This window comes from Geotrypetes seraphini, chromosome 2 (assembly GCF_902459505.1).
Source record: "Geotrypetes seraphini chromosome 2, aGeoSer1.1, whole genome shotgun sequence".
In the NCBI taxonomy this organism is placed as follows: Eukaryota; Metazoa; Chordata; class Amphibia; order Gymnophiona; family Dermophiidae; genus Geotrypetes; species Geotrypetes seraphini.
The window spans coordinates 8,185,835-8,210,614 of NC_047085.1; the positions used below are offsets into that span (position 1 = coordinate 8,185,835).

Consider the following 24,780-nt stretch of genomic DNA (forward strand, 5'->3'; position numbering starts at 1 on the left):
TCACTAGGACTGAATGAGCGGGTCAGTAGAGTGACAGTATAATTACAAGGGATAGGGTCACTAGGACTGAATGAGCGGGTCAGTAGAGTGACAGTATAATTACAAGGGATAGGGTCACTAGGACTGAATGAGCGGGTCAGTAGAGTGACAGTATAATTACAAGGGATGGGTGCACTAGGACTGAATGAGCGGGTCAGGAGAGTGAAAGTATAATACAAGGGAGTAGGGTCACTAGGACTGAATGAGCGGGTCAGTAGAGTGACAGTATAATTACAAGGGATAGGGTCACTAGGACTGAATGAGCGGGTCAGTAGAGTGACAGTATAATTACAAGGGATAGGGTCACTAGGACTGAATGAGCGGGTCAGTAGAGTGACAGTATAATTACAAGGGATAGGGTCACTAGGACTGATGAGCGGGTCAGTAGAGTGACAGTATAATTACAAGGGATAGGGTCACTAGGACTGAATGAGCGGGTCAGTAGAGTGACAGTATAATTACAAGGATAGGGTCACTAGGACATGAATGAGCGGGTCAGTAGAGTGACAGTATAATTACAAGGGATATGGGTCACTAGGACTGAATGAGCGGGTCAGTAGAGTGACAGTATAATTACAAGGGATAGGGTCACTAGGACTGAATGAGCGGGTCAGTAGAGTGACAGTATAATTACAAGGGATAGGGTCACTAGGACTGAATGAGCGGGTCAGTAGAGTGACAGTATAATTACAGGGATAGGGTCACTAGGACTGAATGAGCGGGTCAGTAGAGTGACAGTATAATTACAAGGGATAGGGTCACTAGGACTGAATGAGCGGGTCAGGTAGAGTGACAGTATAATTACAAGGGATAGGGTCACTAGGACTGAATGAGCGGGTCAGTAGAGTGACAGTATAATTACAAGGGATAGGGTCACTAGGACTGAATGAGCGGGTCAGTAGAGTGACAGTATAATTACAAGGGATAGGGTCACTAGGACTGAATGAGCGGGTCAGTAGAGGGACAGTATAATTACAAGGGATAGGGTCACTAGGACTGAATGAGCGGGTCAGTAGAGTGACAGTATAATTACAAGGGATAGGGTCACTAGGACTGAATGAGCGGGTCAGTAGAGTGACAGTATAATTACAAGGGATAGGGTCACTAGGACTGAATGAGCGGGTCAGTAGAGTGACAGTATAATTACAAGGGATAGGGGCACTAGGACTGAATGAGCGGGTCAGTAGAGTGACAGTATAATTACAAGGGATAGGGTCACTAGGACTGAATGAGCGGGTCAGTAGAGTGACAGTATAATTACAAGGGATAGGGTCACTAGGACTGAATGAGCGGGTCAGTAGAGTGACAGTATAATTACAAGGGATAGGGTCACTAGGACTGAATGAGCGGGTCAGTAGAGTGACAGTATAATTACAAGGGATAGGGTCACTAGGACTGAATGAGCGGGTCAGTAGAGTGACAGTATAATTACAAGGGATAGGGTCACTAGGACTGAATGAGCGGGTCAGTAGAGTGACAGTATAATTACAAGGGATAGGGTCACTAGGACTGAATGAGCGGGTCAGTAGAGTGACAGTATAATTACAAGGGATAGGGTCACTAGGACTGAATGAGCGGGTCAGTAGAGTGACAGTATAATTACAAGGGATAGGGTCACTAGGACTGAATGAGCGGGTCAGTAGAGTGACAGTATAATTACAAGGGATAGGGTCACTAGGACTGAATGAGCGGGTCAGTAGAGTGACAGTATAATTACAAGGGATAGGGTCACTAGGACTGAATGAGCGGGTCAGTAGAGTGACAGTATAATTACAAGGGATAGGGTCACTAGGACTGAATGAGCGGGTCAGTAGAGTGACAGTATAATTACAAGGGATAGGGTCACTAGGACTGAATGAGCGGGTCAGTAGAGTGACAGTATAATTACAAGGGATAGGGTCACTAGGACTGAATGAGCGGGTCAGTAGAGTGACAGTATAATTACAAGGGATAGGGTCACTAGGACTGAATGAGCGGGTCAGTAGAGTGACAGTATAATTACAAGGGATAGGGTCACTAGGACTGAATGAGCGGGTCAGTAGAAGTGACAGTATAATTACAAGGGATAGGGTCACTAGGACTGAATGAGCGGGTCAGTAGAGTGACAGTATAATTACAAGGGATAGGGTCACTAGGACTGAATGAGCGGGTCAGTAGAGTGACAGTATAATTACAAGGGATAGGGTCACTAGGACTGAATGAGCGGGTCAGTAGAGTGACAGCATATTACAAGGGATAGGGTCACTAGGACTGAATGAGCGGTTCAGTAGAGTGACAGTATAATTACAAGGGATAGGGTCACTAGGACTGAATGAGCGGGTCAGTAGAGTGACAGTATAATTACAAGGGATAGGGTCACTAGGACTGAATGAGCGGGTCAGTAGAGTGACAGTATAATTACAATGGATAGGGTCACTAGGACTGAATGAGCGGGTCAGTAGAGTGACAGTATAATTACAAGGGATAGGGTCACTAGGACTGAATGAGCGGGTCAGTAGAGTGACAGTATAATTACAAGGGATAGGGTCACTAGGACTGAATGAGCGGGTCAGTAGAGTGACAGTATAATTACAAGGGATAGGGTCACTAGGACTGAATGAGCGGGTCAGTAGAGTGACAGTATAATTACAAGGGATAGGGTCACTAGGACTGAATGAGCGGGTCAGTAGAGTGACAGTATAATTACAAGGGATAGGGTCACTAGGACTGAATGAGCGGGTCAGTAGAGTGACAGTATAATTACAAGGGATAGGGTCACTAGGACTGAATGAGCGGGTCAGTAGAGTGACAGTATAATTACAAGGGATAGGGTCACTAGGACTGAATGAGCGGGTCAGTAGAGTGACAGTATAATTACAAGGGATAGGGTCACTAGGACTGAATGAGCGGGTCAGTAGAGTGACAGTATAATTACAAGGGATAGGGTCACTAGGACTGAATGAGCGGGTCAGTAGAGTGACAGTATAATTACAAGGGATAGGGTCACTAGGACTGAATGAGCGGGTCAGTAGAGGTGACAGTATAATTACAAGGGATAGGGTCACTAGGACTGAATGAGCGGGTCAGTAGAGTGACAGTATAATTACAAGGGATAGGGTCACTAGGACTGAATGAGCGGGTCAGTAGAGTGACAGTATAAATTACAAGGGATAGGGTCACTAGGACTGAATGAGCGGGTCAGTAGAGTGACAGTATAATTACAAGGGATAGGGTCACTAGGACTGAATGAGCGGGTCAGTAGAGTGACAGTATAATTACAAGGGATAGGGTCACTAGGACTGAATGAGCGGGTCAGTAGAGTGACAGTATAATTACAAGGGATAGGGTCACTAGGACTGAATGAGCGGGTCAGTAGAGTGACAGTATAATTACAAGGGATAGGGTCACTAGGACTGAATGAGCGGGTCAGTAGAGTGACAGTATAATTACAAGGGATAGGGTCACTAGGACTGAATGAGCGGGTCAGTAGAGTGACAGTATAATTACAAGGGATAGGGTCACTAGGACTGAATGAGCGGGTCAGTAGAGTGACAGTATAATTACAAGGGATAGGGTCACTAGGACTGAATGAGCGGGTCAGTAGAGTGACAGTATAATTACAAGGGATAGGGTCACTAGGACTGAATGAGCGGGTCAGTAGAGTGACAGTATAATTACAAGGGATAGGGTCACTAGGACTGAATGAGCGGGTCAGTAGAGTGACAGTATAATTACAAGGGATAGGGTCACTAGGACTGAATGAGCGGGTCAGTAGAGTGACAGTATAATTACAAGGGATAGGGTCACTAGGACTGAATGAGCGGGTCAGTAGAGTGACAGTATAATTACAAGGGATAGGGTCACTAGGACTGAATGAGCGGGTCAGTAGAGTGACAGTATAATTACAAGGGATAGGGTCACTAGGACTGAATGAGCGGGTCAGTAGAGTGACAGTATAATTACAAGGGATAGGGTCACTAGGACTGAATGAGCGGGTCAGTAGAGTGACAGTATAATTACAAGGGATAGGGTCACTAGGACTGAATGAGCGGGTCAGTAGAGTGACAGTATAATTACAAGGGATAGGGTCACTAGGACTGAATGAGCGGGTCAGTAGAGTGACAGTATAATTACAAGGGATAGGGTCACTAGGACTGAATGAGCGGGTCAGTAGAGTGACAGTATAATTACAAGGGATAGGGTCACTAGGACTGAATGAGCGGGTCAGTAGAGTGACAGTATAATTACAAGGGATAGGGTCACTAGGACTGAATGAGCGGGTCAGTAGAGTGACAGTATAATTACAAGGGATAGGGTCACTAGGACTGAATGAGCGGGTCAGTAGAGTGACAGTATAATTACAAGGGATAGGGTCACTAGGACTGAATGAGCGGGTCAGTAGAGTGACAGTATAATTACAAGGGATAGGGTCACTAGGACTGAATGAGCGGGTCAGTAGAGTGACAGTATAATTACAAGGGATAGGGTCACTAGGACTGAATGAGCGGGTCAGTAGAGTGACAGTATAATTACAAGGGATAGGGTCACTAGGACTGAATGAGCGGGTCAGTAGAGTGACAGTATAATTACAAGGGATAGGGTCACTAGGACTGAATGAGCGGGTCAGTAGAGTGACAGTATAATTACAAGGGATAGGGTCACTAGGACTGAATGAGCGGGTCAGTAGAGTGACAGTATAATTACAAGGGATAGGGTCACTAGGACTGAATGAGCGGGTCAGTAGAGTGACAGTATAATTACAAGGGATAGGGTCACTAGGACTGAATGAGCGGGTCAGTAGAGTGACAGTATAATTACAAGGGATAGGGTCACTAGGACTGAATGAGCGGGTCAGTAGAGTGACAGTATAATTACAAGGGATAGGGTCACTAGGACTGAATGAGCGGGTCAGTAGAGTGACAGTATAATTACAAGGGATAGGGTCACTAGGACTGAATGAGCGGGTCAGTAGAGTGACAGTATAATTACAAGGGATAGGGTCACTAGGACTGAATGAGCGGGTCAGTAGAGTGACAGTATAATTACAAGGGATAGGGTCACTAGGACTGAATGAGCGGGTCAGTAGAGTGACAGTATAATTACAAGGGATAGGGTCACTAGGACTGAATGAGCGGGTCAGTAGAGTGACAGTATAATTACAAGGGATAGGGTCACTAGGACTGAATGAGCGGGTCAGTAGAGTGACAGTATAATTACAAGGGATAGGGTCACTAGGACTGAATGAGCGGGTCAGTAGAGTGACAGTATAATTACAAGGGATAGGGTCACTAGGACTGAATGAGCGGGTCAGTAGAGTGACAGTATAATTACAAGGGATAGGGTCACTAGGACTGAATGAGCGGGTCAGTAGAGTGACAGTATAATTACAAGGGATAGGGTCACTAGGACTGAATGAGCGGGTCAGTAGAGTGACAGTATAATTACAAGGGATAGGGTCACTAGGACTGAATGAGCGGGTCAGTAGAGTGACAGTATAATTACAAGGGATAGGGTCACTAGGACTGAATGAGCGGGTCAGTAGAGTGACAGTATAATTACAAGGGATAGGGTCACTAGGACTGAATGAGCGGGTCAGTAGAGTGACAGTATAATTACAAGGGATAGGGTCACTAGGACTGAATGAGCGGGTCAGTAGAGTGACAGTATAATTACAAGGGATAGGGTCACTAGGACTGAATGAGCGGGTCAGTAGAGTGACAGTATAATTACAAGGGATAGGGTCACTAGGACTGAATGAGCGGGTCAGTAGAGTGACAGTATAATTACAAGGGATAGGGTCACTAGGACTGAATGAGCGGGTCAGTAGAGTGACAGTATAATTACAAGGGATAGGGTCACTAGGACTGAATGAGCGGGTCAGTAGAGTGACAGTATAATTACAAGGGATAGGGTCACTAGGACTGAATGAGCGGGTCAGTAGAGTGACAGTATAATTACAAGGGATAGGGTCACTAGGACTGAATGAGCGGGTCAGTAGAGTGACAGTATAATTACAAGGGATAGGGTCACTAGGACTGAATGAGCGGGTCAGTAGAGTGACAGTATAATTACAAGGGATAGGGTCACTAGGACTGAATGAGCGGGTCAGTAGAGTGACAGTATAATTACAAGGGATAGGGTCACTAGGACTGAATGAGCGGGTCAGTAGAGTGACAGTATAATTACAAGGGATAGGGTCACTAGGACTGAATGAGCGGGTCAGTAGAGTGACAGTATAATTACAAGGGATAGGGTCACTAGGACTGAATGAGGGGTCAGTAGAGTGACAGTATAATTACAAGGGATAGGGTCACTAGGACTGAATGAGCGGGTCAGTAGAGTGACAGTATAATTACAAGGGATAGGGTCACTAGGACTGAATGAGCGGGTCAGTAGAGTGACAGTATAATTACAAGGGATAGGGTCACTAGGACTGAATGAGCGGGTCAGTAGAGTGACAGTATAATTACAAGGGATAGGGTCACTAGGACTGAATGAGCGGGTCAGTAGAGTGACAGTATAATTACAAGGGATAGGGTCACTAGGACTGAATGAGCGGGTCAGTAGAGTGACAGTATAATTACAAGGGATAGGGTCACTAGGACTGAATGAGCGGGTCAGTAGAGTGACAGTATAATTACAAGGGATAGGGTCACTAGGACTGAATGAGCGGGTCAGTAGAGTGACAGTATAATTACAAGGGATAGGGTCACTAGGACTGAATGAGCGGGTCAGTAGAGTGACAGTATAATTACAAGGGATAGGGTCACTAGGACTGAATGAGCGGGTCAGTAGAGTGACAGTATAATTACAAGGGATAGGGTCACTAGGACTGAATGAGCGGGTCAGTAGAGTGACAGTATAATTACAAGGGATAGGGTCACTAGGACTGAATGAGCGGGTCAGTAGAGTGACAGTATAATTACAAGGGATAGGGTCACTAGGACTGAATGAGCGGGTCAGTAGAGTGACAGTATAATTACAAGGGATAGGGTCACTAGGACTGAATGAGCGGGTCAGTAGAGTGACAGTATAATTACAAGGGATAGGGTCACTAGGACTGAATGAGCGGGTCAGTAGAGTGACAGTATAATTACAAGGGATAGGGTCACTAGGACTGAATGAGCGGGTCAGTAGAGTGACAGTATAATTACAAGGGATAGGGTCACTAGGACTGAATGAGCGGGTCAGTAGAGTGACAGTATAATTACAAGGGATAGGGTCACTAGGACTGAATGAGCGGGTCAGTAGAGTGACAGTATAATTACAAGGGATAGGGTCACTAGGACTGAATGAGCGGGTCAGTAGAGTGACAGTATAATTACAAGGGATAGGGTCACTAGGACTGAATGAGCGGGTCAGTAGAGTGACAGTATAATTACAAGGGATAGGGTCACTAGGACTGAATGAGCGGGTCAGTAGAGTGACAGTATAATTACAAGGGATAGGGTCACTAGGACTGAATGAGCGGGTCAGTAGAGTGACAGTATAATTACAAGGGATAGGGTCACTAGGACTGAATGAGCGGGTCAGTAGAGTGACAGTATAATTACAAGGGATAGGGTCACTAGGACTGAATGAGCGGGTCAGTAGAGTGACAGTATAATTACAAGGGATAGGGTCACTAGGACTGAATGAGCGGGTCAGTAGAGTGACAGTATAATTACAAGGGATAGGGTCACTAGGACTGAATGAGCGGGTCAGTAGAGTGACAGTATAATTACAAGGGATAGGGTCACTAGGACTGAATGAGCGGGTCAGTAGAGTGACAGTATAATTACAAGGGATAGGGTCACTAGGACTGAATGAGCGGGTCAGTAGAGTGACAGTATAATTACAAGGGATAGGGTCACTAGGACTGAATGAGCGGGTCAGTAGAGTGACAGTATAATTACAAGGGATAGGGTCACTAGGACTGAATGAGCGGGTCAGTAGAGTGACAGTATAATTACAAGGGATAGGGTCACTAGGACTGAATGAGCGGGTCAGTAGAGTGACAGTATAATTACAAGGGATAGGGTCACTAGGACTGAATGAGCGGGTCAGTAGAGTGACAGTATAATTACAAGGGATAGGGTCACTAGGACTGAATGAGCGGGTCAGTAGAGTGACAGTATAATTACAAGGGATAGGGTCACTAGGACTGAATGAGCGGGTCAGTAGAGTGACAGTATAATTACAAGGGATAGGGTCACTAGGACTGAATGAGCGGGTCAGTAGAGTGACAGTATAATTACAAGGGATAGGGTCACTAGGACTGAATGAGCGGGTCAGTAGAGTGACAGTATAATTACAAGGGATAGGGTCACTAGGACTGAATGAGCGGGTCAGTAGAGTGACAGTATAATTACAAGGGATAGGGTCACTAGGACTGAATGAGCGGGTCAGTAGAGTGACAGTATAATTACAAGGGATAGGGTCACTAGGACTGAATGAGCGGGTCAGTAGAGTGACAGTATAATTACAAGGGATAGGGTCACTAGGACTGAATGAGCGGGTCAGTAGAGTGACAGTATAATTACAAGGGATAGGGTCACTAGGACTGAATGAGCGGGTCAGTAGAGTGACAGTATAATTACAAGGGATAGGGTCACTAGGACTGAATGAGCGGGTCAGTAGAGTGACAGTATAATTACAAGGGATAGGGTCACTAGGACTGAATGAGCGGGTCAGTAGAGTGACAGTATAATTACAAGGGATAGGGTCACTAGGACTGAATGAGCGGGTCAGTAGAGTGACAGTATAATTACAAGGGATAGGGTCACTAGGACTGAATGAGCGGGTCAGCAGAGTGACAGTATAATTACAAGGGATAGGGTCACTAGGACTGAATGAGCGGGTCAGTAGAGTGACAGTATAATTACAAGGGATAGGGTCACTAGGACTGAATGAGCGGGTCAGTAGAGTGACAGTATAATTACAATTATTCTTTAGGGGGTCAGTAGATTTAAGAGGGTGGGTAAATAGTGTGGGCAGACTTGATGGGCTATGGCCCTTATCTGCCGTCATCTTTCTATGTTTCTATGTTTCTATGGTTCACAGTCCAATCACCAACAACACTTCGCTGTCCTCGTTCAATCCATTATTCTATCTAGACTGGATTACTGCAACTCCATCTACCTAAGCCTAACAAAGAAAAGTCTTCTCAGACTCCAGCGGATTCAGAATACCGCGGCTAAATTAATTTTCGCAAAAAGCAAATTTGACCACGTCTCCCCGCTTCTATCTAAGCTTCACTGGCTCCCAGTTCTCCTCAGGGTCCACAACAAATGCGCCTGCCTAACCTTCAAGTCTCTACACGGCATCCTTCCTCCCCTGTTTCCACTATCCTGGCTCTCCGCGAATCCCAACTCCACCAGATCCTCTCAGAAATTCATACTATCATTCCCCTCTTTAAAAGGCATATCCCATACAGGAAAACTTGGAACATCCCTCCTCTTCAAGATCACCGAGCTGTGGAACAGCTTATCTGCCCCTCTCCGGAGTGCGACCTCCCTCCAACGCTTCAGGAAACATTTGAAAACTTGGCTTTTCTCTAAAATGTAACCACTCCCTCCCTCTCCTCTACACTTAATCCCTTCTCTCTCCCATCTTTACCAAGCTCTTCTTCTTCCCATTGGAGTTCCTTTCTTTTGTAATTCCTGTAAACCGTGTCGAGCTCTACTTCTGTGGAGATGATGCGGTATACAAACTTAAGGTTTAGTTTAGTTTAGTTTACAATCAGGTTCTACCGCAAATCTAGTAGGGCAAATTTTTCAGAATAACGAGCATGCAAATTAATGCTGCGTTAACAAATCACAGTATTAATTAGCGGCTCACTATTCTGCATTAATATAGAAATGATTCATAGTAGAAGTAATTTGGTCAGTGTCTGGGCCGATTGGCTCAGGCCCTGACAGGAAAGTTGATTTAGAATAAAAAAATAACATGCCATGGCATCCCTTACCCCAGCATCAAACCTAATGCACTATATTATCGACCGATAGCTACCAGATTATAAAAGGGTCAAAACTGAAGAGAAAAACAGACTGAAGAGAAAGACGACTTAGCAGACCTCATTGGAAGACATTAACTTAATATCTTTCTTTAAGGGGTCTTGTGCTACTCATAAGTCCCTTAAAAAAATCTCTCCCACATGATAATTTTCAATTAATGTGATGTACATGTTATCAAAAAGACTTTACCGAGTCGTGATACTCCAGAAAGAGAACGCTTGATTTCTTCTCCCGACGGGCACTGCCTCCATTTCACTTAATCACCATTAGCTTCATCAGGGGTGTCTCAAATAGCCCTTTTTTGGAAGAAATTGATTGCTCTATCAGAGCACCGTACTTGCTGTTTGCAATGAGGTCTACTAAGCTGTCTTTCAGGATACTACCACTCCTACTATGCATTATTTCTATAACGCTACCAGGCATACGCAGCGCTGTACAGAGTCACAACGAAGACAGCCCCTGCTCCAAAGAGCTTACAATCTAAACGGCCAAGACAGACAAACAGGATACAGTTAAGGGGAACGGTTAATCTGCTGGCTGGGCTGGTGGGCAGTGGGGAGTAGGGTTATGGACTGAAGTCTCTTTCTCTCTTCCGTTGTGGAATACTGGGATTGTAAAGGTGCTGAAGAGATCCAGCTTATCAACAGCGTTCCTCGACTCTCGCTTACCTCATCCTGGATCTGATCGGCATCGAGGCTCTTCCTTAGGGTGTCCCTGCTCGGATGCAGCGCACTGACAAATTCATAGTAATCGATAAAGCCATCGCCGTTATAATCAAAGATGCTGGCCACGGCATTCATCTCCAGAGAATTGGTCGGGAATTCTGGAAGAGAGCATTAATTGATCCTTTAGTATTTATAGAGAAAAACCCGGCTTTCTCTCCTATTCTTCATCCATAACTGATTGGGGTATTGCTTGCGACGTGCTTCAGTCTCCTCTTCTGCCTCCCATGCCAAGTGGCATGGTTGTAATAGGCCTGGATGGTAATTGGGGTTACATATGGCTTTAATAGATTACGTTTCTTTAAAACTTTGAGTGTGGCCTCAGCAGCCTCAAGTTGTGGGTTCAAACCCCACACTGCTCCCTGTGACCCTGGGAAGTCACTTAATCCTCCACTGGCCCAGGTACACTAGATAGAGTGTGAGCCCACTGGGACAGCTAGGGAAGATACTTGAGTACCTGTTCTGAGCTCTTTTGCAAGGATGGGCTGAAAAATCAAATAAGAAATAAAGTGACAGCCCAACACTATCCATGAGAAACCTGGCTATCCCCATTTATTTCTATCATTCTTTTTGAGTCAGATCAAGTACAGGGTCTGAGTCATGAGCTGACGATGGTCCCTTTATGGCCTCTTGGCCGAAAGTAATCATCTGTACGGTGTGGGGGTGGGGAGAAGAAAACGAGAGGAAAACGAGAAGAAAACGAGAGGAAAACGAGAAGAAAACGAGAAGGAAACGAGAGGACACTCGCTTAAGTTAGAAGGGAAAAGATTCCGTACAAACGTAAGGAAGTTCTTCTTCACTCAGAGAGTGGTGGAGGTCTGGAACGCTCTCCTGGAGGTTGTTATAGAGGAAAACACCCTTCAGGGATTCAAGCCACGGTTGGATAAGTTCCTACTGGAACAGAACATATGCAAGTAAGGGCGCTGGTCTTTGACCTACGGGCTTCCACGTGAGCAGACTGCTGGGCACGATGCTGGTCTGACCCAGCAGCGGCAATTCGTATGTTCTTACCTAACCCCACTGGGCAACCCCAACGTATGAGAATCAAAGATGCATCCCAGTCCTCTGCTCAGGGAAGCTCCTACCCATGTCTGTGAACAGTGGTTGTCTTCCATCATAATTGCACGAGTTTGCGGGGAGGCAGAAAGCAGACCGTAGTCATGCTTGGGTCCCGGATAACCAAGCTTATAAAGAGGCTGAAGCTATTTTGAATTATATTTCAGTGGGTTGTCTATTGATCACCATGTAGTCCGTGCAATAATACTGTCTTTAGTTAAATAACTTAACTGTGCTTAAATGCTTTTAGGATCCTCAGAAATAATGCTTTTAGAAGAGCTGCGATAGTCATCATCGATCTTTCAGCAATGTGTGTATTTTATCCATTTTTTATCAGTTTTTTTAATGTTTATAATATTTATTCAGTTTAGAAACTCTCAATAAATACTTAAATATTCTCCAATTAATACGCTAAAGCCCTTAGCTTTGCCGACATGACATGTTTCGCCTTAACGGCTTTCTCAAGGCAATTCTCGCCTCCTGATCTAGACCCGATGAATAAATATTATAAACATTAAAAGAACTGATAAAAAGTTGATATAATACACACATTGCTGAAGGATCGATGACGACTATTGCAGCTCTTCTAAAAGCATTACGGAAGATTAGTGCACTTATTTCTGAGAATCCTAAAAGCATTTAAGCACGTTTAAGTTATTTAACTAAAGACAGTATTATTGCACAGACTATATGGATGCTGAAGCTGGCATCTCAGACAGCAACAGGATCTCATTGTACAGTTGCCTATCTAGAAGAGCCTCAACTAACGGACATGACTAGGGGGAAATCCCTCTTGGTACGCCCTTTGCTAAAACAAGAAGGTTGGGTGGACATTGATGGTAGAAACGCAGAGGGAAAAGTTTCTCAGAAGAAATGAAAGGATTTGGGGCTGGCTTTACGCAGCAGCATGCAGTGACTCCGGGAGAGATCTCTCGGTCTTGTGAGACTCCTATTGGCTGCCCTGCAGGGGCTGGCTGTACGCGGCAGCATGCAGGGACTCCGGGAGAGATTTCTCTGGCGGGCCGAGTGCAGGCGGAGGGATTAGCTGAGCCAGGGCATCCTGGAGGCTCCTTGCCGCTGTAGCTTATTGATCCCCCGCTGCTGAATTCCGATGAGGATGGATGCTGGAGGAAGATTCTCGGGCCTCACTTCTCTTCATGAAGTCTCTCAGTGCCCTCTTCCTTAGCTTGCGTGCACGTGGTGACATGTGCGCACAATGCAAGCAACACGGAAACCTCGAGCGCCGGATCCAATCAGTGGGCACACAATTCATGAGGATCCAGTGTTTTCATCCTCCTCCTGCATCCCAGTTGTTTCTTTAGATGATTCAGGCATCTTCAAGGTGATGAGTAGAAAAGTTGTAATGGAGAGCTGTAGAAAATCCGACCGATGGGAATGGGCGGAAACTAAAGACTGGGGATTAGGGGGAAGCAGGGGGAAATGGGTAGGGCTCGGGCATGCCCAGTGGGGCCCGGGCACTGCACGTGCTCAGAGGAAAAAAAAAATAAAAAAAATCTCTCCAAGCTATTGGAGAGCTTATCCGCAAATTGGGAGCTGTTGGGACAACACCCATATGTGGCTGACTCATCCTGCTTGTCCTGGGAGAACACTAGACTGAGTGTGAATATCCCCACGGCTTCAAGAGAAGGCTCTCCTAACCAGTGAGGTAATGGAAGGAATTTGCTATTGGTAGAAAGCCCCAGCCCTGTTAGAATCCTTTGTCTTTGTCTCTGGTCATCCGATTGCAGTGTAAAGAGGACTGCTTACAAGCCTTCTGACCTAAGAAGCAAAAGCCCAAGCTTTAAAGATAAGAGGAGACTGAGAGGGGACTTGATCGAAACGTTCAAAATACTGAAGGGAATAGACTTAGTAGAGAAAGACAGACTGTTCACCCTCTTCAAGGTAGGGAGAACGAGAGGGCACTCTCTAAAGTTGAAAGGGGATAGAGTCCGTTCAAACATAAGGAAATTCTTCTTCACCCAGAGAGTGGGGGAAAGCTGGAGCGGAGGGGAAAATACCCTCCAGGGTTTCAAGAGAAGGTTGGACAAGTTCCTGCTAAACTAGAACGTACGCAGGTGAAGCTGGACTCATTTAGAGCACTGGTCTTTTACCTGAGGGCCGCCGTGTGAGCGGACTGCTGGGCGTGATGGACCAAGGGTCCGACCCAGCAGCGGCATGTCTTATGTTCTTTTAAGAGGCTTGGATGGTGAAAAGAAAAGGACTTTCGATGAGACTGATGCAAAAGAGGGCAAGAAGCTGGAAGAATTTAAGCTTGTTTTGAACCATGTGATTATGTGGCTGTTGGGACAACACCCATATGTGGCTGACTCATCCTGCTTGTCCTAGGAGAATGGGAAATTGTCAGGATTTTGGAACTGATTAGAGCAGTCAGACTGAAGGAAAAATAAGCTAAATTCTCTTTTTCTTTTGTGTTGGCTCAGGTGAGAGCCTAAGAAAGACACCTTTGCATAAAGTGGTTTGAATGCAATTCTGATTTGGCTACTCCAAGGTTTCTGCTTGACTTGGTATAGGCGGGCTATGGCCTTTGCCTATTATCCTGCCACAATGCTTACAGCTGAAAAATATCCTTGGAGATTATCAAGACATGAGAGGATGACAGCCACAGAAATAGATATATAGGGCAACCAGGTGGATAGGATGGGTCAAATGTTTCTTATCTGCTAAGTAAAACTCAGGATTTCTATGGACCAAAGACAGGAGAGTTTCTGCTCCTGAAGTCAAGGACTCTGCCGGAAACAGAATCTAAGATGAACAAGAATTAACCCCAGTTTTCAACCATCAGGCAAATATGGTGCCACAATATTTAGGAGCGAATATATCCCTTAACCCAGGGATAGGGAACTCCGGTCCTCGAGAGCTGTATTCCAGTCGGGTTTTCAGGATTTCCCCAATGCATTGAAAGCAATGTATGCACATAGATCTCATGCATATTCATTGGGGAAATCCTGAAAACCAGAGTGGAATACGGCTCTTGAGGATCAGAGTTCCCTACCCCTGCCTTAACCTCTATGCAGAATAGGCCCTGGGGAGAGGAACTTTGGGAAGCAATGTGGGCAGTAGCTGGTTTTAAGAAAAGTTTGGACAATTTCCTGGAGGAAAGTCCATAGTCTGTTATTGGAAAGACATAGGGGAAGCCACTGCTTGCCCTGGATCGGAAGCATGGACTGTTGCTACTGCTTGGGATTCTATATGAAATGTTGCTACTCTTTAGGATTCTAGAATCTTGTTACTCTCTGGGATTCCGGAATCTTGCGATTCTTTGCGATTCTGTATGGAATGTTGCTACTCTCTGAGATTCTAGAATCTTGTTGCTCTCTGGGATTCCGGAATCTTGCGATTCTTTGCGATTCTGTATGGAATGTTGCTACTCTTTGGGATTCTAGAATCTTGTTACTCTCTGGGATTCCGGAATCTTGCGATTCTTTGAGATTCTATATGGAATGTTGCTATTCTCTGGGGATTCTAGAATCTTGTTGCTCTCTGGGATTCCGGAATCTTGCTATTCTTTGAGATTCTGTATGGAATGTTGCTACTCTCTGGGGATTCTAGAATCTTGTTGCTCTCTGGGATTCCGGAATCTTGCTATTCTTTGAGATTCTGTATGGAATGTTGCTACTCTCTGAGATTCTAGAATCTTGTTACTCTCTGGGATTCCGGAATCTTGCGATTCTTTGCGATTCTGTATGGAATGTTGCTACTCTCTGGGGATTCTAGAATCTTGTTACTCTCTGGGATTCCGGAATCTTGCTATTCTTTGAGATTCTGTATGGAATGTTGCTACTCTCTGAGATTCTAGAATCTTGTTGCTCTCTGGGATTCCGGAATCTTGCGATTCTTTGCGATTCTGTATGGAATGTTGCTACTCTTTGGGATTCTAGAATCTTGTTACTCTCTGGGATTCCGGAATCTTGCGATTCTTTGAGATTCTATATGGAATGTTGCTATTCTCTGGGGATTCTAGAATCTTGTTGCTCTCTGGGATTCCGGAATCTTGCTATTCTTTGAGATTCTGTATGGAATGTTGCTACTCTCTGGGGATTCTAGAATCTTGTTGCTCTCTGGGATTCCGGAATCTTGCTATTCTTTGAGATTCTGTATGGAATGTTGCTACTCTCTGAGATTCTAGAATCTTGTTACTCTCTGGGATTCCGGAATCTTGCGATTCTTTGCGATTCTGTATGGAATGTTGCTACTCTCTGGGGATTCTAGAATCTTGTTACTCTCTGGGATTCCGGAATCTTGCTATTCTTTGAGATTCTGTATGGGATGTTGCTACTCTCTGAGATTCTAGAATCTTGTTACTCTCTGGGATTCCAGAATCTTACTATTCTTTGAGATTCTGTATGGAATGTTGCTACTCTCTGGGGATTCTAGAATCTTGTTGCTCTCTGGGATTCCGGAATCTTGCGATTCTTTGCGATTCTGTATGGAATGTTGCTACTCTCTGGGGATTCTAGAATCTTGTTGCTCTCTGGGATTCCGGAATCTTGCGATTCTTTGCGATTCTGTATGGCTATTCCTTGAGTTTTGGCCAGGTACTAGTGACCTAGATTGGCCATCATGAAAACAGGCTACAGGGCTTGATGGACCATTGGTCTGACCCAGTAAGGCTATTCTTATGTTCAGCAAGCATTGTGCTGGGGTTCACCATCTGTCTGGGAGTGTGGAGGGACCTAGAGACTTTTTGTGTTGGCTCCGAGTTCCAGAGATCATCGGTGACGATTCTATACTCACTGGAGGATAAGACGCTCTCGATAAATTCCTGCTGACTTATTCTTCCATCTTGATCCCTGTCGATGCTTCGGAAAATGTCCAGGATTCGAGACTTCATGCGGCTGATCCACTCCAAGTAACGCTTTCGCCAGACACCAAAGTCAAAGTGAGCAAAGTCCTGAAGCTGTGGAAAACACAAGATGTGGAGGTTGAGGTGTTATGAAAGGCAAAACGCCTGATTTCTGAGTCGTACCGAATGTATAGCTGCAGAATATCAGTTTGAGGAGGGCAGAGTTATGAATGGAATAATGGTTCTATGACTGTATTTCACAACACTCGGGGGTAGAGAATGGGGACTTTAGGAAAAAGAATATTAAAAATGAGCAAAATGGTAGGTTAGTCCACTTTTCAAGGTAACAGAAATTTAAAAAAAAAAAAAAAAAACAGACTAACTCAATGCATTTTATGATGAGCTTTCGAAGGTAACTCTTCTTCAGATCAAAAAAAGCAAATGTTGACAGATATCAGTATAGTGTATATAAGGAAAACAAGAAAGCATTTTGGGGATAGGAAGAGGTGGGGGTGGGGGTGGGCAGGAGCAGTTTTAAATGTCTTTATAGTGGGAAAGAAAGCCCAGATCTCCGTTAAATCCTGTCTGGTAGGTCTCCAAATACCTTATTTTGATTTCAAAGGTTTTACATTCTTGGATTAAAAACAGAAAGCATTAAATGTGAGTGGTGGGAAATGCTTGCGCACAGTTGGAAGAACGATGACTGGACGGCATATGAGAAGAGCAATAGCGGGCAATGAGGTACGAGGGGGTTTATGATAGGGAATGAAGTGCATGAGGAGCTATGGCGGGGATTACGGTATGGAAGGATGGATGGCAAGGAATGGGGTACGAGAATAGCAATGATGCGGAACATAGTGTGAGATGAGTGATGGAATGAGGTACGAGAGTGGCAATGGTGAGGAATGAGGTAAGAGAAGAGCGATAGCAGGGAATGGGGTACGAGAACAGCAATGATGCGGAACATAGTGTGGGATGAGTGATGGAATGAGGTAGGAGAGTGGCAATGGTGAGGAATGAGGTAAGAGAAGAGCGATAGGGTATGGGGTACGAGAACAGCAATGATGCGGAACATAGTGTGGGATGAGTGATGGAATGAGGTATGAGAGTGGCAATGGCGAGGAATGAGGTAAGAGAAGAGCGATAGCAGGGAATGGGGTACGAGAACAGCAATGATGCGGAACATAGTGTGGGATGAGTGATGGAATGAGGTAGGAGAGTGGCAATGGTGAGGAATGAGGTAAGAGAAGAGCGATAGCAGGGAATGGGGTACGAGAACAGCAATGATGCGGAACATAGTGTGGGATGAGTGATGGAATGAGGTATGAGAGTGGCAATGGCGAGGAATGAGGTAAGAGAAGAGCGAAAGCAGGGAATGGGGTACGAGAACAGAAATGATGCGGAACATAGTGTGAGATGAGTGATAGAATGAGGTATCCGTGGAAAATCAGGGGCGGGAAACTGCACGGGGACACCAGGAAATTATTTTTCACTGAAAGGGTGGTTGATCGCTGGAATAGTCTTCCACTTCAGGTTATTGAGGCCAGCAGCGTGCCTGATTTTAAGGCCAAATGGTATAGACACGTGGGATCTATTCACAGAGAAAGGTAGGGGAGGGTTATTGGGGTGGGCAGACTAGATGGGCCGTGGCCCTTATCTGCCGTCTATTTCTATGTTTCTATGAGAGTGGCAATGGTGAGGAATGAGGTAAGAGAGGAGCGATAGCAGGGAATGGAGTACGAGAACAGCGATGATGTGGAACACTGGGATGAATGGTGGAATGAGGTATGAGAGGGGCAATGGCGAGGAATGAGGTAAGAGAGGAGCGATAGCAGTGAATGGGGTATGAAAACAGCAATGATGCGGAACACTGTGGGATGAGTGGTGGAATGAGGTATGAGAGGGGCAATGGCGAGGAATGAGGTAAGAGAGGAGAAATGATGGGGAGTGGGTTTTGGAGGGAATGAAGTATAGGGGAGGAGATGAGAGAGGATGAAGTAGGGAGGAAAGGAGAGCAGAGAACGAGGCAAGTAGCAGCCATGGTAAGGGACAGAGATACAAGGGCAGCGACAGTGAAAGGTGCCTCTTCGGTGTCCCCTTACCTCTTGCAGTCGTTGCTGAGCAGTTTGCAACTGGCATTGTCTACCCAGGGTGAGAAACCAGAGCTGCTGCCAGCGGTTCAGGAGCTGAGCCATGAGAGGGGTCTGGGCTTCCAGGTTCATCAGGGATGCTGCGGGAGAGGTCTGAGATGCTTTTGCCGAACTTTGACTTTCTGTATCAATTACAAGAAAAGTTACTGCAAGGAGAATGAGAAGAGAGAGAGAAAGACAGGAAGGGGAGAAGAGAGATGAGGAAATGAGGCCATTTATGGGAAGGCATGGTTCATACTAGAAAGAGAAATTTAACAGTGAATTTTCCTACCGATAGGCATTTTATAGGGGGTTTCTTTTTGTAAGTTAAAAATGGTAGCAAATGTGTATAAGGTTTTTAGTTAATGTATACGAGGGGCCGCTGAAAAGTTCTGAGCCCAGCCAGGAAGAGAATGATGTGGAGCCAGGAAACTTCCAAGCGATTCCATGCTTTCTGTTTCATTTCATATAATTGAAATGAAGTGTCAAGAAGAGTGCGTAAGTTTCCTGGCTCCACATCACTCTCTTTTTGGAGAATGTTTCAGTGGCCCCTCCTATTGTGATGTCATAATGCCTCATTCCACCAATGCCTAAGAGCCAGCCTCATCGGTGATGTCACAATGGCTTGATTTTTTTTTTTGCCTCATTGAAACAAAGTATCAAGAATGTGTGGAATCACTTGTAAGTTTCTTGGCTCCACATCATGTAGTTATACCGGGCTATAATCTATTCAAGAAAGACAGGTTAGGAAGAAAAGGAGGTGGAGTAGCATTATATGTTAAAGATCATATTAAAGCCACACAATTGCAGGATCTACAGGGTAAAGAAGAGGCACTGTGGATAAATCTGGAAAGAGGGAAGGAAAATGTATTTACATTGGTGTGATATACAGGCCTCCATTCAGAATATATCTAAAAAAGGGGAAGTCTTACTAATAGGTGATTTTAACATGCTGGATATTGATTCGGGTATCCCTATTGTCTTCTAGAAGAAGGGAGATCCTGGATTCTCCACAAGGAGAATTGTTCCAGCAGTTGGTAATGGAACCCACTTGGATGGGGTCATACTTGACTTAGTGCTTACAAACGGGGAAAGTGTTTCTGATGTTACCGTGGGTGATCATCTGGCATCGGTTTAATATTAAGATGGGTATAGAGAGGCTCATTCAAAAGCAAAGGTTCTAGACTTTAAAAAAATAATCCCCTCCCCTTTTGTAAAGTCACGTTAGGGCTTTTTTTTTATCGCTGGCTGCTGCAGTAAAGCTCCGATGCTCATATGAGCATCAAAGATTTTACTGCCGTGGCTAGAGATTTTTTTAAAAACCCTAATGCAGCTTCATAAAAGGGAGCCTAACTTTGTTCAGATGGGGGATTATGTCAAGGAATTATTGTCCGGATGGGAACATCTGGAAGAAGTAGGAAAGCAGTGGGCAAAACTGAAAGGAGCTAATGTAAGCGCAAGAAGCCATTTTTTTTTGTATGGAGAGCAAGTGAAAGTAAGAGGAAAAGAAGGCTTCCTTGTTTTTCAAAAGTAGTAGCTGAGAAGGTAAGGATTAAGAGGTAAACTTTCATAAACTACAAAAGATCACAGAAAGAGGAAGTCAGGCTGAAATATCTGGAAAAGTTAAGAAAGGCTGGTTGAGCAGTCAGGAAAGCAAAGATGCCAATGGAGGAAAAAAATAGCCGACACAGTAAAATAGAGGGACAAGACATTTGTTTTAGATATATTAGCTATAGGAAGAAGTGCAAAAGTGGCACTGAGAGACTCAAAGATAAAGGGGAGGAATATGTAGAAGCTGATAAAGAAAAGGCCGAATTGCTTAACAAATGTTTCTGTTCTGTGTCCTTTCCTTCAGCATTTCCATTAATTTTCCCCACTTGTTCTCTGTCACATTTTTTGGTGAAATTGGACCATATCCGCTTTTCGCCTGTCTCCAAGGATCTATTATGTACATCTTTAAGAGGGCCCATGGGAACCTCTTTGAGCTCCTTCAGTGTCCTTGGGAGTATCTTTGTCCTCTTTCAGTTTTTCCTGTTCTTCGTAAACACTTTCTTCCATGAACAGTGCGAAATCTACTCCACTGGTCAAACTAGAAGTAAGCCGGGAGGAAGTCCTCCGTCAGATAGACAGACTAAAAAGCGACAAATCACCAGGTCCAGACGGCATCCACCCAAGGGTACTAAAAGAGCTGAGAAACGAAATAGCAGAAACTTTTCGCAAAATATGTAACCTTTCCTTAGAAACAGGGGAGATCCCAGAGGACTGGAAAATAGCAAATGTCACGCCCATCTTCAAGAAAGGATCAAGGGGTGACCCGGGAAACTACAGACCGGTGAGTTTGACCTCGGTTCCGGGAAAGATGATGGAAGCACTGATTAAGGACACCATCTGCGGCCACATAGAAAAAAATGGGCAGCTGAAGGCAAGCCAGCACAGCTTCTGCAAGGGAAGGTCATGCCTCACGAACTTGCTGTACTTCTTTGAGGGAATAAACAGACAGATGGATAAAGGGGAATCCATTGACATCATTTACCTTGACTTCCAAAAAGCCTTCGACAAGGTACCCCATGAACGGCTGCTTAAGAAGCTGTGGAACCACGGGGTGCAAGGGGATATCCACCGATGGATCAAACATTGGTTGGCAGGCAGGAAACAAAGGGTTGGAGTAAAGGGCCATTACTCAGAATGGCAATGGGTCACGAGTGGAGTCCCACAGGGGTCGGTGCTGGGACCGCTCCTGTTCAATATATTTATTAACGACTTGGAGACAGGGACGAACTGTGAGGTCATTAAATTTGCGGACGACACCAAACTCTACAGCGGGGTTAGAACCAAGGAAGACTGTGAAAACCTGCAAAGGGACTTAACGAGATTGGAAGACTGGGCAAAAAAATGGCAAATGAGTTTTAACACTGAGAAATGCAAAGTCATGCATGTAGGGAAAAAGAACCCGATGTTCAACTATAAAATGGGGGGATCGTTGCTGGGGGTGAGCAAACTTGAAAGAGACCTGGGGGTGATGGTAGACACAACATTGAAAGCATCAGCACAGTGTGCGACAGCCTCAAAGAAAGCGAACAGAATGTTGGGTATCATCAAAAAGGGTATCACGACCAGGACGAAGGAAGTCATTTTGCCGCTATATCGGGCGATGGTGCGCCCACATCTGGAGTACTGTGTCCAGTACTGGTCGCCGTACCTCAAAAAGGACATGGCGGTACTTGAGGGAGTCCAGAGAAGAGCGACAAAGTTGATAAAGGGTATGGAAAACTTCTCATATGCGGACAGATTGGAAATGCTGGGGCTATTCTCTCTGGAAAAGCGGAGACTTAGGGGAGATATGATAGAAACCTTCAAAATCATGAAGGGTATAGAGAAGGTAGACAGGGACAAATTCTTCAGGCTGTGGGGAGCCACAAGCACAAGGGGGCACTCGGAGAAATTGAAAAAGGACAGGTTTAGAACAAATGCTAGGAGGTTCTTTTTCACTCAGAGGGTGGTGGACACATGGAACGCGCTCCTGGAGGCTGTAATAGGCCAGAGCACGCTACAGGGGTTCAAGGAAGGTCTAGATAAGTTCCTAAAAGATAAGGGGATTGAGGGGTACAGAAAGAAGTAGAGGTAGGTTATAGGATTAGACAGAAACCACTTCACAGGTCACGGACCTGATGGGCCGCCGCGGGAGCGGGCCACTGGGCGCGATGGACCTCTGGTCTGACCCAGTGGAGGCAACTTCTTATGTTCTTATGTTCTTCTCTTTCATTTTGCTAAAGTCCGCATGTTTGAAATCCAGGACTTTGGATTGTTGATTTAATTGAGAATTGATCATGAATGTGACTTCTGGGAAAACCAGTTGGACCAGGAAGATCCTTATCTGTCACCATTTACCCTGTTACTATGTTAGAAGACAGTTTATTGAGCGGACAGCGGATAGCATTGCTGGTTTTAAGAAAGGTTTGGACAATTTCCTAGAGGAAAAGTTATTAAGACATGGGGGAAGCCTCTGCTTGCCCTGGATCGGTAACATGGAACGTTGCTACTCTTTGGGATTCTAGAATCTTGTTACTCTCTGGGATTCCGGAATCTTGCTACTCCTTGGGCTTCTGTTTGGAATCTTGCTACTCCTTGGGTTTTGGCCAAGTACTAGTGACCTGGATTGGCCACCGTGAGAATGGGCTACTGGGCTTTGATGGACCATCAATCTGACCCAGTAAAGCTATTCTTATGTTCTTATGACACTTTGTATGACTCAGAAGTCCATAATTGTGTCCTTATACATGGAAGAGAACCTAGGAGTAGCCTTAATGGATCAGACCAATGGTCCATCAAGCCCAGTTGCCCAAAGAAAGGACATGGGATGGGAGGGGGGTGTCTGTCATTCTTTCCCTGTAATGGGAAGGGGAACGTAGGAGAGCTCTTACTGATATGAGGCAGGAGGTGGAGCTCCGTAGCTCTAGATGGGGGAGGGGAGGGCAGAAGAGCTCTTACTGGATGAGCTTCGGCGGGAGGCGGGAGTCCGTAGCTCTGTCCCCAACTTCCGTTTGCAGTTCTTGGTCACCTTTTCAACTTCAGGCTGTTTCTTATCCAGTTCATCCATGAACACCTACGGGGTATGAGGAGACGAGAGTGAGCAAAGCTTATCTTACAACTGAATGACGCTCTGAAGCAACCATCATTAATATTTTGTATAAAATAGAGAGGTTACAGCATGTGTTTAAGGAAGTGTCTTCCATACTTATTTCCCCACACAATATTATGCTCCCTAGGGTTACCACATGGCTCCAGAAAAAAGGAGGACAGATTGCGACATCCGGGATTTACTTTCATTGATGAAAGTAAAATCCGGATTTCTCAATTTGTTCTCTTTCCTCTGGAGCCATATGGGCCGGGGCTAGGGTTACCAGATTTTGTGTCCCAAATTCCCAGATGCATGGCCACACCCCATTCTCGCCTTGTTCCACTCCAGCCCCCCACACCGTTCTGTCTCTAACCCCCACCCTCCGGGCTGCATCCAAGGGCCTCTGAGCATGCGCAGGCATGCATGACATCATCTGTGCACGCTCAGAGGCCTTCCAGATACGACCAGAGCTTTCCAAAACCCAGACAAACTGCTGGGTTTTGAAAAGAGGACAAGTTCGGGTTTTCTCGGCTGTCCGGTAATCCTAGCCAGGGCCAACACAATCCACTGTGCAACCCGTACACTTTCTTGGGCAGGAAGGAAAGTTAAAAAAAAACAAAAAAATCGGATGCCAGAAAAAGAACCAGCAACAAAATACTTCCTAGGTCATGGCTGCTCTTAGTAAATGCTGCGATCCATGTACAGGAAATGGCGGGAACATCAAGGAAAGTAACAATGTCCCAGCACTGATGAGCTTATACCCACCTGATGAAGCGACTAAGCGAATCTCGAGTAGAGGGTTCAGATATTAAACGGGATTACACCGTTAAATGATATACACAAGCAGAGGAAAGCAGAAGTTTGGAGATCTGCCCTAGAGAATGACACGGTGAAAAAATTCATCACCGTTCCCGTCCCCGCGGGAAATAAACCCATGTCATTTTTTAGTGTCTATTTCAATCTCAATCCTTCTACACCAGCATTCTTCAAAGCAAAGCTTGTGGGTCAGTGGTTGTGCCCAATTATACTCTGATTCTTCGCTCTCTCCTTAAAGAATGACATGAAGATGGTTTCCCGCGGTTATCCGCGGGGACGGGAACGGTGATGAATTTTGTCACCGTGTCCACATCGCACTTAAGTTGTTGTTTGTGTTAAGAAGATGGTTTTTCGTTGATGGGAGTGGCACGGGACTGGGCAAGTGTTGCGATAGTCCCGTTAGCAAGCTCTGCTTATTTCACAGTTCTAGCACGAAGGTTGTGGGTCTGAGCACTTCACACCAATCATATTTTGGTTTTGTGTTTTAGATGTCGATATATTTTGTTTTGATTGATATAGTATGGTGATTATTTGAATCCTGGGCTCATTATTAGGTATAATCAAGAAACAGTAAACTTCTGGCGCACAGCCTTTGTCAGGAGACTGCCCCTGAAATGAAGCG

At 45.2% G+C, this 24,780-nt stretch overlaps 1 protein-coding gene across 1 annotated transcript in view; it reads right to left on the reverse strand.

The window, feature by feature from the left end:
- The window catches only part of PLEC (plectin), a 523,889-nt gene that overhangs the window by 28,048 nt on the left and 471,061 nt on the right, over positions 1-24,780 (reverse strand). Inside the window, 4 exon segments of the mRNA XM_033935291.1 lie at positions 10,682-10,836; positions 16,547-16,709; positions 18,698-18,867; positions 23,213-23,327. Coding sequence (XP_033791182.1) covers positions 10,682-10,836; positions 16,547-16,709; positions 18,698-18,867; positions 23,213-23,327 — 603 coding nt within the window.